The following is a 13,254-nucleotide window of genomic DNA, read 5'->3' on the forward strand; positions in this document are numbered from 1 at the left end:
AAGTAGCTTTGCCACCTCATCTGTCTAACTTGCATGACGTATTCCATGTGTCACAGCTTCGTAAGTACACGTCGGATGCGGCTCATATGTTGGAGCCTGAATCGGTCGAGTTGAAAGAGAACTTGACTTTCCAAGTAACACCAGTGAGGATCGATGACACTAGTGTGAAGAAGCTCGAGGAAAGGATGTTCCATTGGTTAAAGTTGCTTGGGAGCGAGCAGGAATTGAAGAGCGTACTTGGGAGTTGGAGTCTGAAATGCGAAAGGATTATCCCGAGCTTTTCTCAGGTAATTCAAATTTTGAGGGCAAAATTTCTTATTTGGTGGGGAGAATGTAAGAACCGCAACTAATCAACCGGTTAATTAAGTGATTAATTGCCCAAATTAGACTTCGAAAAGTTAGAGTGAGAATTTGAGGATTTAAAGGTGATTTTCGGACTCAGTAGGTCTTTCTGAGTCATAAAATGTGCTTTCTGCGAAAAACCGTGAATAACTGCGAACCGACAGTTGAACCGGTCTAAGTCTGCCCGGTACCGCACGAGAAAAGTGAAAACCGGCAAAAACCTTAGAAAAATATTAGAAGTTAAAAACCGGACATTAATTTTAAAGGTTTGACCCGAAGTTGGGCCAAACGGGCTAAAAACGCTAGCGAGTTGAACCGGGTCCAAGTTGGGCCCAAGCCCAATATATAAAAGGCTCATTAAGTGAACCAAACCAGCCACAACTCGATTAAACACACACACACACTTCAGAAATAGAAAGGGGAAGAGAGGAAGAAGAAGCACTATTCACCATCTTCTTCCGAATCTCATATCTTTAGCTATAGAGCTCCGATCGCCGCACCGTTTGCGGCTACGCATTCCTTGTGAAGAGATCTACAAAACCCATACAAGAAAATGGAGAGGTAACCCCGAAATCCTTTCTATTATTCTCTCCAAAATTTCGATTCTTAGGGTTTGTGATTAAGTGAGTTTTTGTGATTTTGGATGTTTAGGTTTGTTCTAATCCTTGCTTAGCCTTGGGTTTTGACATCCAAATATATTGGAAGAGGTAAGAGCCATTAAACCCCTGTGAACTTATGTTTAATTGGAACCCTAGGTTGATTTGAGGTGATTTATATGTATATAGTTTGATTATTGTGGCTTTGGGAGCTTTTAGAACTTAATTGTGCTTATTGGAGTGGAAGTGAAAGCTTGGATTTTGGTTGAAAGCTCTTGGGTGCTCAATTTTGAGTTTTGGACATATAGGAGATCGGCCAAGGTATGGTTTCGGTTTCCTCTATGTATTATATAATATTCATGGACACTTAGGCTAGTGACCGATAGGATAGGTTTGAATTTAAATGGTTGTTGAGTTGTTAAATGATGATATGTGGTGATTTATGATGAATTAATGATTGTTGGGTTTGAGTATGATGAATGATGGTAATATGATAATGATGATTGATTGTGTAACTTGAAAAGGCATAATGATGATGTAAGTGATGTTGAATTTGATGATTTGGCATTATGGTTGTAAAAGTGTGATATATTGGTGTTGATGTTGAAGATGATGAAATGTGAAGGAAAATGTAGTAATGTTGGTATATTATGGCACAACAGGTTAATTTTGATGAAAGATGAAGTTTTTGAATGGTTTGGTATGATTTGGAATGTGTATGGTAAGAAATTGTGTAAATGGTGAAGTTTGGTAAAATTGGGTTTTTGGTGAACTTTGCTTGATCATAACTTTTGCCTCGGTTTTTGAAACTGATTGAAATTTATTTAGAATTAAAGATCTTTGAATACCCTTTATATCGATATAAAGTTTGTGAAAATTTGAATTTTGTAGAGGAAGTTATGATCATTCAAAGTTGGTGTTAAAAATCTGAAATTCTGCAGAGTTGCAGAATTTTGTGATTTTTGATATGTGCGCACACACAGCCTTGTGCGGATGCACAACCTGCAAAAATTTTAATCTGTGCGGACGCACACACTTGTGTGCACGCACAGGCAGGGAAATGCGTTCTATTTGCAGCGCTAGCACAGCTTGTGCGCACACATATCTAAGGAAGAATTTCAACCTGTGCGGACGCATAGGTCTGTGCGGACGCACACGTTGGGAAGGCCAGTCTATTGGGGGCGCTGGCACAGGTTGTGCGAGTGAACAGATCTTGGAAATTTTGACATCTGTGCGTACGCACACCCCTCTGCTCGCACACATTTTAAAACTCACTGGAGCGTGTGCACGCACACTCTTGTGCGGCTGCACACGCGCTGTTTCTCAAAATTTTATTTTGTTTTCAACTATTCTACCTTCCCAATAAGGTTGTAAGCTTCTCTAACACCATTTTAGGGCTATTGGGCCTAGTTTTAGACTTTTGAAATATTGGAAAAGGATGTAGGGATAGTAGATGATATTAATTGGAGAACTTAGAAAACGGAGGCCTAGGTTTCTGGCGTGCTGAGGAATGATAAACTGTTGATGTGTGGAAACTGAGATATGAATGGACAGTGGGTGAGATGATTCGGGGACTCGAAATGAGAAGACGGATCCATGTGTACTGAAAATATTTTCTGAAAACCACTGAAATAAAGTTTTTACTGAGATTATGAGACGCTATGCGCCCGGCAGGGACGGTGGTTAATCCCGCCTGTCGAGGTAGCGGCGGCGGCGTAAGGACGGTGGTTAATCCCACTTACATTGAGATGTGAGGTCTGAGGAAATAGTATCCCACTCGCATCGCTTAGGATCAATAGAGTGTGCAGGCGCAAAACCCTGGACAGTGATCTGAGCACTATATCTCAGGGGTTCCCATTGATGATTCCGAAGGGCGACATCTCCATGGAGATGTGTCGGGTTGGCAATTGAACTGACAATGTGATATCACAGCCAGTAGGACAGGCATTTATCATATGCATTTTCTATCTGTTTATATGCTTTGTCTACTTGTAATGGCTTGCCTATTTGTATAACATGTCTAATTGCTATTTGAATTAATTGCCTTATATGTCAATACTTGTGTTTTACTTGCATCGTATATTATCTGTGTTTTCTACTGGGATTGAGGAGGTTCGGAAGGCGGTGGCGATGGGATCGCATGGAGGATCGGTTGGTGAAGGCTGTAGGACAGTGGTGCTTGGTTAGAGTAGCCTAAGATAGATTACCCAGTTCATTTAAGTTAATGTTGTTATAATTATGCTTATTTGTTTTAGAATGCTGTAAGTTTGAATCTTGTGATGGATATGGAGCTTAGGATTGCCTTTGGCATCCCGGAGTCTTATATCCTACATCACTGGGCATTGTTACTATACTGAGAACCTCCGATTCTCATACCATATTCTCTGTTGTGTTTTTCAGATGCAGGTCGTAACCCACCTCGGTGAGTTGCTTTGGATGGTGACAGAAGCGGAGGATCTTGTATTCTTTTGGAGTCTTTTTTGGTTTATTTTGTTTATATGTCTCTCACTTTTGTATTTTGTTTAGCCTAGAGGCTTGTATTTGAGAGAACAAAACTGTATAAGCTGTTTTACTGTTTGGTTCTGTATATCTGTATTTGGCTAGCCGACTTAAACTTCGCGAGCCGTGGCTAGTTTCTTATGGTATTACACTATTATTCTATTATCTTTGTTTATATCACATCTGTTTCTTGTGCTTTAAGTTAGACACTTCGTTAGTACGTTTTGCGCTTTGAAATCCTATTTTTGAGCTATATCCTTTATCGGGCTTCTAGTTTATATTATTCTTTCTATAAATATATTATGTATGAGCTTAGAACTGTCGTAATCTCTGATTAACCTTTGCTTTACGACGCGACGTAAAGCTTAGGCTAATTAGGGTGTTACAGTGGTCAATGACTAGGATAGGTAATCTTAGCTCCCAATCCTTGCCAAGAGGTTTTTAGCATTTGAATTTTCCTTTTCTTTGATTAATTGTCTTTGAATTTAATTGTTTTCATTGAATTTCTTGCATGTTAACTTACTTTCTTACTATTTACATTTCTTGCTTCTCTTGCAATCAATCATAGCCAATAATTGATCACTTAATTGCAACTCCTAGAGAAGACGACTCGAGAGTTTAAAAACTACTGGTTTATAATTGTTTTGGATTGTGATAATCCTTAGAATTAAATTTGATTGTTGGCCAATTGTTGGGTTGGGAGATATACTTGCAATGGCAATTCTAATTTGAGAAAAATTTCCTAACCGCTTTGGCCCTTACATCAAATTTTTGGAGCCGTTGCCGGGAGTTGCAATGGTGTTATATTATTGGCTATTATAAATATGTTAATATGTAAATAGCTTGATTTTTGGTTGTCTTTTGTTTGTGTTAATGGTTAGGATTGGGATCCCGGAGGACATTGGAAATTTAAGCATTGGTGGGGAAGTCAAGCACAAGCCACCATAGCAAGGGCTCTCCCAATTGTCTAACTTAAAGACAATAAATGAAAGTGCTAGGTGGGAGACACCCCACCTTGGTAACACCTTTCTAACCCTCTCTTGTATATAGTTTTAATTCATTGCATTTTGTTTCTTGTAGATAGCTTAGGTTTAGTTTAATTTCAAGCTTAATTTGATTAGATTTTAGTTTTGATCATGTGTTCTTGAGGAATAATATGTTTTGGGGTTGAAAAGCTATTTTGGATGTCAAGTTTGGTGCCTTAAGACACTAAATTTTTTTTAGAAAAAACAGAGCATGTGCGCGCGCACACACCTGTGTGTGCACACACCTCCCCAATTTCGCATTCTGGGTGTGTACGCACACTTATGAACACCCCCTGTTGGGAGCGCTTGCACACCTTGTGCGTTCGCATCCCCCTTCTTTTTTGCCTCTCGTGCGTACGCACGGACCTGTGTGCATACGCACAGATGGCGGATCAGGCGTTACATTCTGACGCTTCATTTTCTCAAAAAAAAAAATTTACCTTTCTGTGCGTGGGCACTCTTTCATTTAAGGCCTCTGCCCATGGCGTTCACACACATAGTACGAACACATAATCTTTAAAATTTTTCTTTTCACGCGTACGCGTCGATCTCCATTTTCGCAAGCATCACGCGCACGCGTCCCCACGCGTATGCGTGACCCCTTGTGCATACGCGCGGCCCTGTGTGCGTACGCACGCCCCTGTTTTCTCACCACTATACTTCTTTTCTTCTTTTCTTCTCTTCTCTCTACTTCTTCTCTTCTTTTCTCTTCTCATCTCTTCTTTCCCTCCTTCAACCACCACTCGCCACTATACTTCACCAGCCACCACATTCACCTTTAGTTAGTTAGTTAGTTAATTTGTTAGTTAGTTATTTGTTTAGTTAGTTAGTTTAATTTTCTGTTTTGGTGCTAAGTGTTGGATGATTGAGTTGATTGATTGATTCTGTTGAGATATTCCTGCTTAATTATTGATATTGTTAATGCTATTTATTTAATGGATATCCTTATTGAGGTTATAAATTGTTGATTAGTATTGAGTTATTAATGTTGAATGTTTTTACATACCAAGTACTTATGACATTACCTTCATGAATCCTTTTGGATTTCTAAATTGTATGTTTTGGCCACCATGTGATTTGATTTTATTATCTATTAATAGGCAATTTGTTCTTAGTTGATGCATATTTTGTTAGGTGATGCTCATTTCCGATTGATTTTTATTTAAGTCACCTACTTGATGCATTAACATTAGGAATTGTAAAATTGGATCATAAGCTTACCTAATGACACTTTTTGAGCTTTTTAAGCTTTGTGGATTACGCTTGCTATGTTTTTCACTTCATGCCAATTAGGTGTTGCTTTATTATCCAATTCACAAGTACCTAATTCTTGCTTGAATGCTTTAATGCTTCTTTATTGCTTGTTTTTTTATCTTGGCATACAAGTTTCTTTTTAAGCATCTCAAGCACACTAGAATGAGTGAAGTGCATGTTTATTTTGTCTAATTGTGGCATAGTCTTCTATGTTAATGTGTGTGTTCTAAACTGCACAACTTAGAATTCACACACTTCTTTTCATCAATGTCACAAACTAACTCACTCACTCATTCTAGTGAATACCACCTCATTCCAGCAATCCATGCTTCCTTGTTTTTGCATTTACTTGTATTTCCATCATGTTTTCTATTTTTTTCATGGATGATGCACCATTAAGCAACAAGGGAAGCGAGAAAAAGAGCATGCAGTAGCCGATCGATCCACCAGCTGAAGGTGGCAATCCGAAGTCGGCATACTCCCTTTGCTCACCTTTGAGTGCACGGAGGACCGTGCAAACCCTTAAGTATGGGGAGGTCGCCACTGATCGACGATCTTGGGTGACATACTCTAATCCTAACATTTTCACATTTTTTTGAATTCTTAGTTGCATTTTTCTTCTTGGTTTGCATATATATTTTAGAGCTTTAATTGCATTTTTCCATAGTCTATTGAATTTCTTTGCATACATATAATAAGCTTAGTTAATTTAATAAAATTTTCCAAGAAAAAAAACATTCTTGATAGGGCATTGATATCCTAATTGATTTAAGTTAGAACTTTTGATTGAAACTTGCTTGAAATGTATTGTGGAATATGTTTTTGAGCTAAGAACACATATGCATGTGAGTTTTGAGTCTAATTGTGTGGTTACATCATATTAACCACTATCTTCATTCTTTTGTGTGTTATTCTCCTTTTATGATTGTAATATTTGATTTGTTTGATTCTTTATGTCCATTGTTTGATGTGATTGAGGACATCTTTTCATTAAGCTCACTTGTCCCAACTAGCCTACCCTTTTATCTTCCCTTGTTAACCAACTTTGAGCCTATTTCAATCCCTTCTTGTTCTTAAAGTTAGCACATTACTAGCCTTAAAGTGAAAAACAAATAAATGTCCCTTATTTAGATCTTTGATTAGTTTAGGCTAGTGAGAGTGTATCATCTAAGTGTGGGGAAGTTTGAGAACTTTGGTTGAGGTAAAAGTAGATTTTTGTACCTTTATTGGAAATCTTGGGAATTGGGTACATACTCATGCATTAAATACTTAAACCATATGCATTGACACCTTTGTATATATTATGTATTGAAAAAAAAAATAAAGCAACAAAAAAAGGGGACAAAATGCCCCAAAGTAAAGTAACAATAACAATGCATAAGAGTTGTGATTAAAAAGAAAATGCATGAGTGTGTAAGAAAAGTGAGGAATGGGTAGTTAAGTTTGCTTTGAGTTTTATAGGTTGTTATGTAGGTTAAGTGAGATCTTAGACTAATCAAAGATGCAAATTTCAAGCACACTTGACCATATATAACCTTACCTTTACCCTAGCCCCATTACAGCCATGAAAAGTCCTCATGATACTTGTATGCATGCATTGAATAAGTGTTGATTGTTAGATGAAAAATAAATCTTAGAAAGCTTGATTAAAGAAGAAATGAGTAATCATCCTATGGATACACTTGAGTAATTAGAGCGGATACATATCCAGTGAGGGTTCAAATCACAACTAGAAAATTGATTAATACAGACAGATTTACAGACAGATTTAGTCTTTATTACAGACAGATTTTTTGTTACCGACGAAATTACCGACGGATTTTTTTCCGTCAAAAAATTACCGACAAATTTTTACCAGTTACCAACGGATTTTCCCTCTATAAATTCTCCATCCATTTCCCGCAAGCGACGAACTTTCTGACGAATTTTCCGTCTGTAATTATAGACGGATTTTTCGACGAATTTTCCGTCTGTAATTACAGACGAATTTTCCGACAGATTTTCTGTCTGTAATTTGAACTTTGGAAAATCATCTCACTCTGATTACAGACAGAAAATCCGTTTGTAAATCCGTCAGTAAGGTAAAATAGAATTTTTTTTTAAATTTTTCCATTGCAAAATGAATACTTTAGGTTTGTTTTCTAAATTTACTCCATCTAACACTGTAAATTGAAAAAAGAAAGCCAAAAATCACATAAATAAACATAATATTCATTACATGATACCTATAAAATTGGATGTTATTTTTCAACATCATTGGCCAACATCTCACTGTTTTAATAAAAAGATACCCAAAAAAAATAAGATGACCATCCTAATGTTACATGAATGTCACAAATTACACTTAGCACTTAAAGATAGAATAATCTAACATATTAATAAATAACTAAATTGCATCGGTAGCATCAAGCTTCACATTGAAAGTTAATCTTGATATCTCCTGACTGAAATAGAATCAAAACCCGAATTGGAATTGGAGTGAATTGGAATGCTTGAATAAAAATAAAGCATATTATTTAAAGCATTTTACACTCCAGAAGTAGTCTCTTTTTGCATGAACAATTTTCTATAAAAGAATCAATAAATAGAGAATCACATCTCTTCTTAGAAAGCAATAACCATGAGCTTCTTAAAGGAGGGTAAAGGAGGAACTGTAGTAAAATTTGAAGACATAATACCTCATAGTAGCTGAATGCAAGCTTGCTAAGTAGTAGCATTATCCAAAATAAAGTATACCTGCCATAACAAAGTACAATCATATACTTTAATACCAAAATATACAAAGAGCTAAACGAAAACTCTCAATTGAACCATTATCAAATAGTGGTTGTATACTTTAATGCCCCATTATCACTGCCAACTTCACTTCTCTATATTAAATGTACACACGACAAATTTTGCTTCACTCATAAAGGTACCTCTAGAACAATTTATGCCACAGAATCAAAACAGAGAAAAACAGAGATCAGAATAAAAATAAAATAATTAAAAAGTGGATTAATTAAGACTAGCAAATTTTAAGGCAAACCCTCTACTAGAATAAGCAAAAATGTGGATAAGACTAGCACATAGAGAACTTAATGACAACGAAGACTTCTTAATTCAACTAAAGCTTCACTAATTGTTAGTGTCAGTAAAAGTTGTGTTTCAGTGTCAGTAAAAGTTGAGAAAGCTTGATTGAACTCCTACAGATGGAAAGAAAGAATAAGAGATTGTGATTGGGGATGGAAAAGAAGAAAGTAAGAGAGAGAGAGAGAGAGAGAGAGAGAGAGAGAGAGTTAGAGTATTATTTTTATAAAAAATACTTCTAGCAGTGAAAAGATAATAAACATTGCATTGGTGTATTAACAAGGGAATGAAAATGGTGATGCAAAGAATTAGCATGAGTTTTGGGAAGATGAGAGCAAAAACACATAGATGAACATCCTGCTTAGTAAATGGCATAAATAATAAAAATATAAAGTTCATAAGAAAAAAAAAACAAGGTATATGGGTTTTGGCCATGGCAACAACTTCTCTGACCACTATGTATAAGGTAGTCTAAGTTTGTTGACAAGAAATCAAGACAGAAAAACCTTGGTTTTATGGCTATATGAAGAAAGAAAGCATAGTTACCTCTGTTTTATACTTCTATAGGCATCAACAAACTGGAACTCTCTCAAGCACTCTTCCCTCATTTCCAATAAATTGGCTAGGCCTAATTTCCCATATGCAGCAGCCTCCTCTATCAACCTATTGAATTGGTGTGTTAGTTTATTGAGAGAAGAAAACAAAAGCCAAGTACAGAATAAGCAAATAGATGCCAAATTTTCAACAATGGTACCAAACCATCAAAACATAATAGGAATGTCGGTATTACCGTGCCAAGTGAGCAGAAAATGCTCGAGCAAATGCATCACCCCTTCGTTTGGCATCATCTGTTCTGCCTTCACTTGCTACAGCCTATCATATTTTAATCGAGAACTTACAAGCATATACTGCCATGAAAGAAGTTTCACACAATTTGTTTTGAAAATTTACTTCAACCAAGATGGACAACACAATATACCCAAACAATAAAACAAATAAACGAAGGCTCTGATGCACCCCACTGTATGTTCTTCTCAAGAACAATAAGCATTTATATTATGTGGTCCAACCAATGGAAAGGAAAAATATGAAAGCTAAAGTATAAATGAGAATGCTTATCATTAACATTGCAATTAGTTAATAAATTCAGAGACGCAGACCAGAAAAAGCTTTTTATTGTGACGTATGTTTTAAATTTCCTTTCATCTTTTCTCTTCTTTTATATTCGTAATTTTTCATATGTATGTATGCATGCATGTATTAACATTAGTGAAAATTGATTATCAGTTTGATTATTGTAAGAAATGTCTATACACAGGTAGAACCTAATGGCTCTTTTTCGAGACAACATGATTACCTTGTCCACAAGATCTGGCAAGTGCTCTGACAAAATAGTGAACCAATATCTACATCAGTTGTGAATTTCATGTTAGCCATAAAAGCATAAAAAACTATGAATCATGGATCAAGTGTGAAACGATGGTCAGTTACTTACTCTAATTCACTAGGATCTGCAAGATCAATTGTATTAGGCTCATACCTGTACAAACACAATTCAATATCTGTTAAAACATTAAAAGAATACTATTACGACGACACCAGCCTTTGCCTTGTTAGGTTGGGTCAACTATGATCCATATTATAAAGATTCAGCAATATCTTTCATGTCATCTGTCAATTTCTTGACAAAATTTTCCTTTTTTATGTAGGTTTGGGACCCACTATATAAATATTTACAATAAATGGAGGGGACAAAACAATAACATATAACCACCTTAGAATAAGAACTTTGAAGTAGCAAAAAGATTCAGTGATGAATGACCAAATCTTGATTATTGGGTCTTTCAAGTATGGCAAGAACAAAATTATTTACAAAGATTTCATAAACAAGATTTGTTTCCTTACAATAACCACTAAATCTATGTGTATTGGTTCATGCATGCACTGCGTGTACACACACACACACAACTCTCCATAGGTATCACAAACAATTGAAATCAACAAAAAAATATAGGCAGCCCATCAGCCACCTCATTCAGCAATCAAGCTTACGTTTTTGGGTCTTCTAACAATGGGAACACATCCAAAGTGGGGACAAGATGGAGAACACCAACATTCAAAGCACTTGCATTGGACCGTAGAGAACTTCCTCTTGATAGTTGAACATCAAAACCACCAAGTCCAGTAGTTCCAGCAGCTGGTGTCATTGGAACAGGCGCAGTGATCTTAGTTCCCTTCCGCAAAAACTTCTCCATCCACGAAATCTGTGTTGGAAAGTCAGAGTTAGATAATGTAACTACCAAGAAGAAAAGAACACGTCTAATTGAAGTTCAAATTCATGGAAATGATTGATCAAAATGAAATTGAAATAAGAAGGAAGTACCTCTCGAATAGCTTGAACCTTCCATCAACAATAGCAGGGAGTTTCTTGAAAGGGTTGATAGCTGATAGAGACGGATTATAGAGGTTTAATTAAAGAGGTAGATAAGTGTCTTCGGAAGCATAGTAATTGTAACGATTACCTGCAAATTCGGGAGATAACTGCTGTCTTTTGGAGATTTCAACTTTAATCTCGTCGAATTCTATTCCATTAACTCTATTGAGAAATTAAGCATTAGCAGTAGTAGTAGCAGAATTCAAATTCCAGCAAAGAAATAACACATTGAAATAATTTTCAATTGGCTTCCATCATTTTCTTTTTGCTTTCTTTTTTCCTCTTAATGCCTAATGTTTTACAAATGAAATAACACATTGAACCAGATTAATGATGTAGCAAGCAACTGCCAAGTTACCTTTTCAACAAGGAGGATGTGAAAGAAGAAAAGCTGTGCAACATGCAAGGTAGCAATCATAGTCAGAATGGTGCAAACAGACTGAAAACAAAAGAAATGAAATATATTCCGATTTCCGAACACATAATAAAATAATATGTTATAGCAGTATAGTAGCCATGTACTAAGATAAGAGAAAGACAAGGCAGAATGCTTACCACCACAATGACAAAGGGAACAATAGAGAAACTACTTCCCAACTTAGAGGAGATGTCAGCAGAAAATTGCTTTCTCTCAACAAAACCATAGATAAGCACAAATATCCCAGTCAACCGTTGAAGCAAATCAGTAAGAACACAGTAAGAGGATTTGGCGATTCAACAAAAAAAAAAGGAAATCAAGTGAGAAATAATGCACAACTAAGCTTCTAATATAAACAAAGTATCATTTGGAAGATCCACAATAAACCATACAAAGTATTAAATCCAATAACAACAAAACAAGACAAATAAGATGCATAAACCAACGAAAACACTGACCAAAAATGTGGATAACTCGGTTGACATCTCCAGCATAAGACTGAATGAATGGAATCTGCCGCAGCAGAAGAAAACTCTACAACAAGCAACATAAAAAAAAGAGTTAATCCATTCCATTCCCTTGCTTTCCTCTCCATCTTATTCCATTCTATTAGCTTCCACTAATTACCAATCCAAACATAAATATGACATTGGTTTATCAGAATTTAGCACTCTTAGTACCTTGTCTGGATGAGGAAGGAGGCAAGACCCAACAGAAAATGAAACCTCTGACCTATCAACATAGAAGAATGAAGGAGTGGTTGAGAGTGAGGAATGATTGCAGCCCTCAATATGGGAATTTTCATTGCTTCCTTCTTCCTCTCCTTCACACACTGCCACTGCCATGAATTGTGAAAATGAACGTTTATCGCTTACGATAAAAGAAACAAAATTACAAAGTATGATATAAATGTTAAACAAAGTTACAAAGTATGAATGTTTATCCATATTGAAGAACTACTAAACTAAACAATCAAGAGATTTTTCTTGGTCTCGTTAGGCACCTGAGCAAGGGAGGCAGCACTTCAATTGCTTAATTAAACTACTAAACTAAACAAAGTATGAACGTTTATCCTTAATTGATCTGATCATCACTTCAATTGTCCCCTTCTTACCATATTTGCTACCACTCCTCCTTCAAAATTCTCTTTGTTTCTTCTCTAATGTAAACAAATCATTTTATCCTTCAAATTTTAGGGACATACATAACTCTGTTCTGGTTTTAAGACTTTTGCTAATTATTAAAAAGAAAAAAGAAAAGAAAGAATTGCTTGTTTGTCACCTGATCTGGAAAGGCTGAATGGAAAACCAATTCTTTCTGAATGGTGGCATGTCCCATCACCAGCACCATCCAATTCATCAGTTTGAAGCCGCTTCAATGCAAACAACATGGCGTCATCATTCGTCATCATCATCATCCATGGAAATTCATCAACAAAATAATGTTGTAAATTGCTCACCTGAGAATAATAATCACCAAAACCAAGATTCCTTCTACAACAACAACAACATCGATCATAACAACCTTCAATTTGACTCCTCAGCTTTGAGCTCAATGGTTTCATCTCCATCAACAGCAGCACCGAATTTCAACATGATCCAAAACGACAACAGTTTC

General features: G+C 36.1%; 1 protein-coding gene across 7 annotated transcripts; it reads right to left on the reverse strand.

The window, feature by feature from the left end:
• Positions 1-7,885: 7,885 nt before the first annotated feature.
• Positions 7,886-13,238, reverse strand: LOC110262505 (pantothenate kinase 2). Of its 7 annotated transcripts, XM_088507121.1 has the most exons (11): positions 11,775-11,913; positions 11,578-11,610; positions 11,308-11,381; positions 11,169-11,186; positions 10,838-11,049; positions 10,281-10,325; positions 10,143-10,191; positions 9,576-9,658; positions 9,332-9,448; positions 8,395-8,452; positions 7,886-8,160 (listed from the first exon to the last, which is right to left on the reverse strand). In XM_088507121.1, the coding sequence occupies exons 5-11, from the start codon at positions 11,038-11,040 to the stop codon at positions 8,122-8,124; spliced, it is 594 nt and encodes a 197-aa protein (XP_088363247.1). In that variant the 5' UTR covers positions 11,041-11,049; positions 11,169-11,186; positions 11,308-11,381; positions 11,578-11,610; positions 11,775-11,913; the 3' UTR covers positions 7,886-8,121. The 7 variants fall into 7 exon arrangements, 2 of the variants coding, with proteins under 2 accessions (XP_088363247.1, XP_016189072.2); XM_016333586.3 differs by lacking the exons at positions 11,578-11,610; positions 11,775-11,913 and having other exon boundaries at positions 11,169-11,229; positions 11,308-11,386; XR_015907017.1 differs by lacking the exons at positions 7,886-8,160; positions 8,395-8,452; positions 9,332-9,448; ... (1 more) ...; positions 10,143-10,191; positions 10,281-10,325 and adding exons at positions 12,096-12,171; positions 12,318-12,469; positions 12,919-13,009; positions 13,097-13,238 and having other exon boundaries at positions 11,169-11,229; positions 11,578-11,658; positions 11,775-11,843.
• Between the last annotated feature and the right edge of the window lie 16 nt (positions 13,239-13,254).

Source organism: Arachis ipaensis, chromosome B3 (assembly GCF_059453495.1).
Source record: "Arachis ipaensis isolate K30076 ecotype BB chromosome B3, ASM5945349v1, whole genome shotgun sequence".
NCBI lineage: Eukaryota > Viridiplantae > Streptophyta > Magnoliopsida > Fabales > Fabaceae > Arachis > Arachis ipaensis.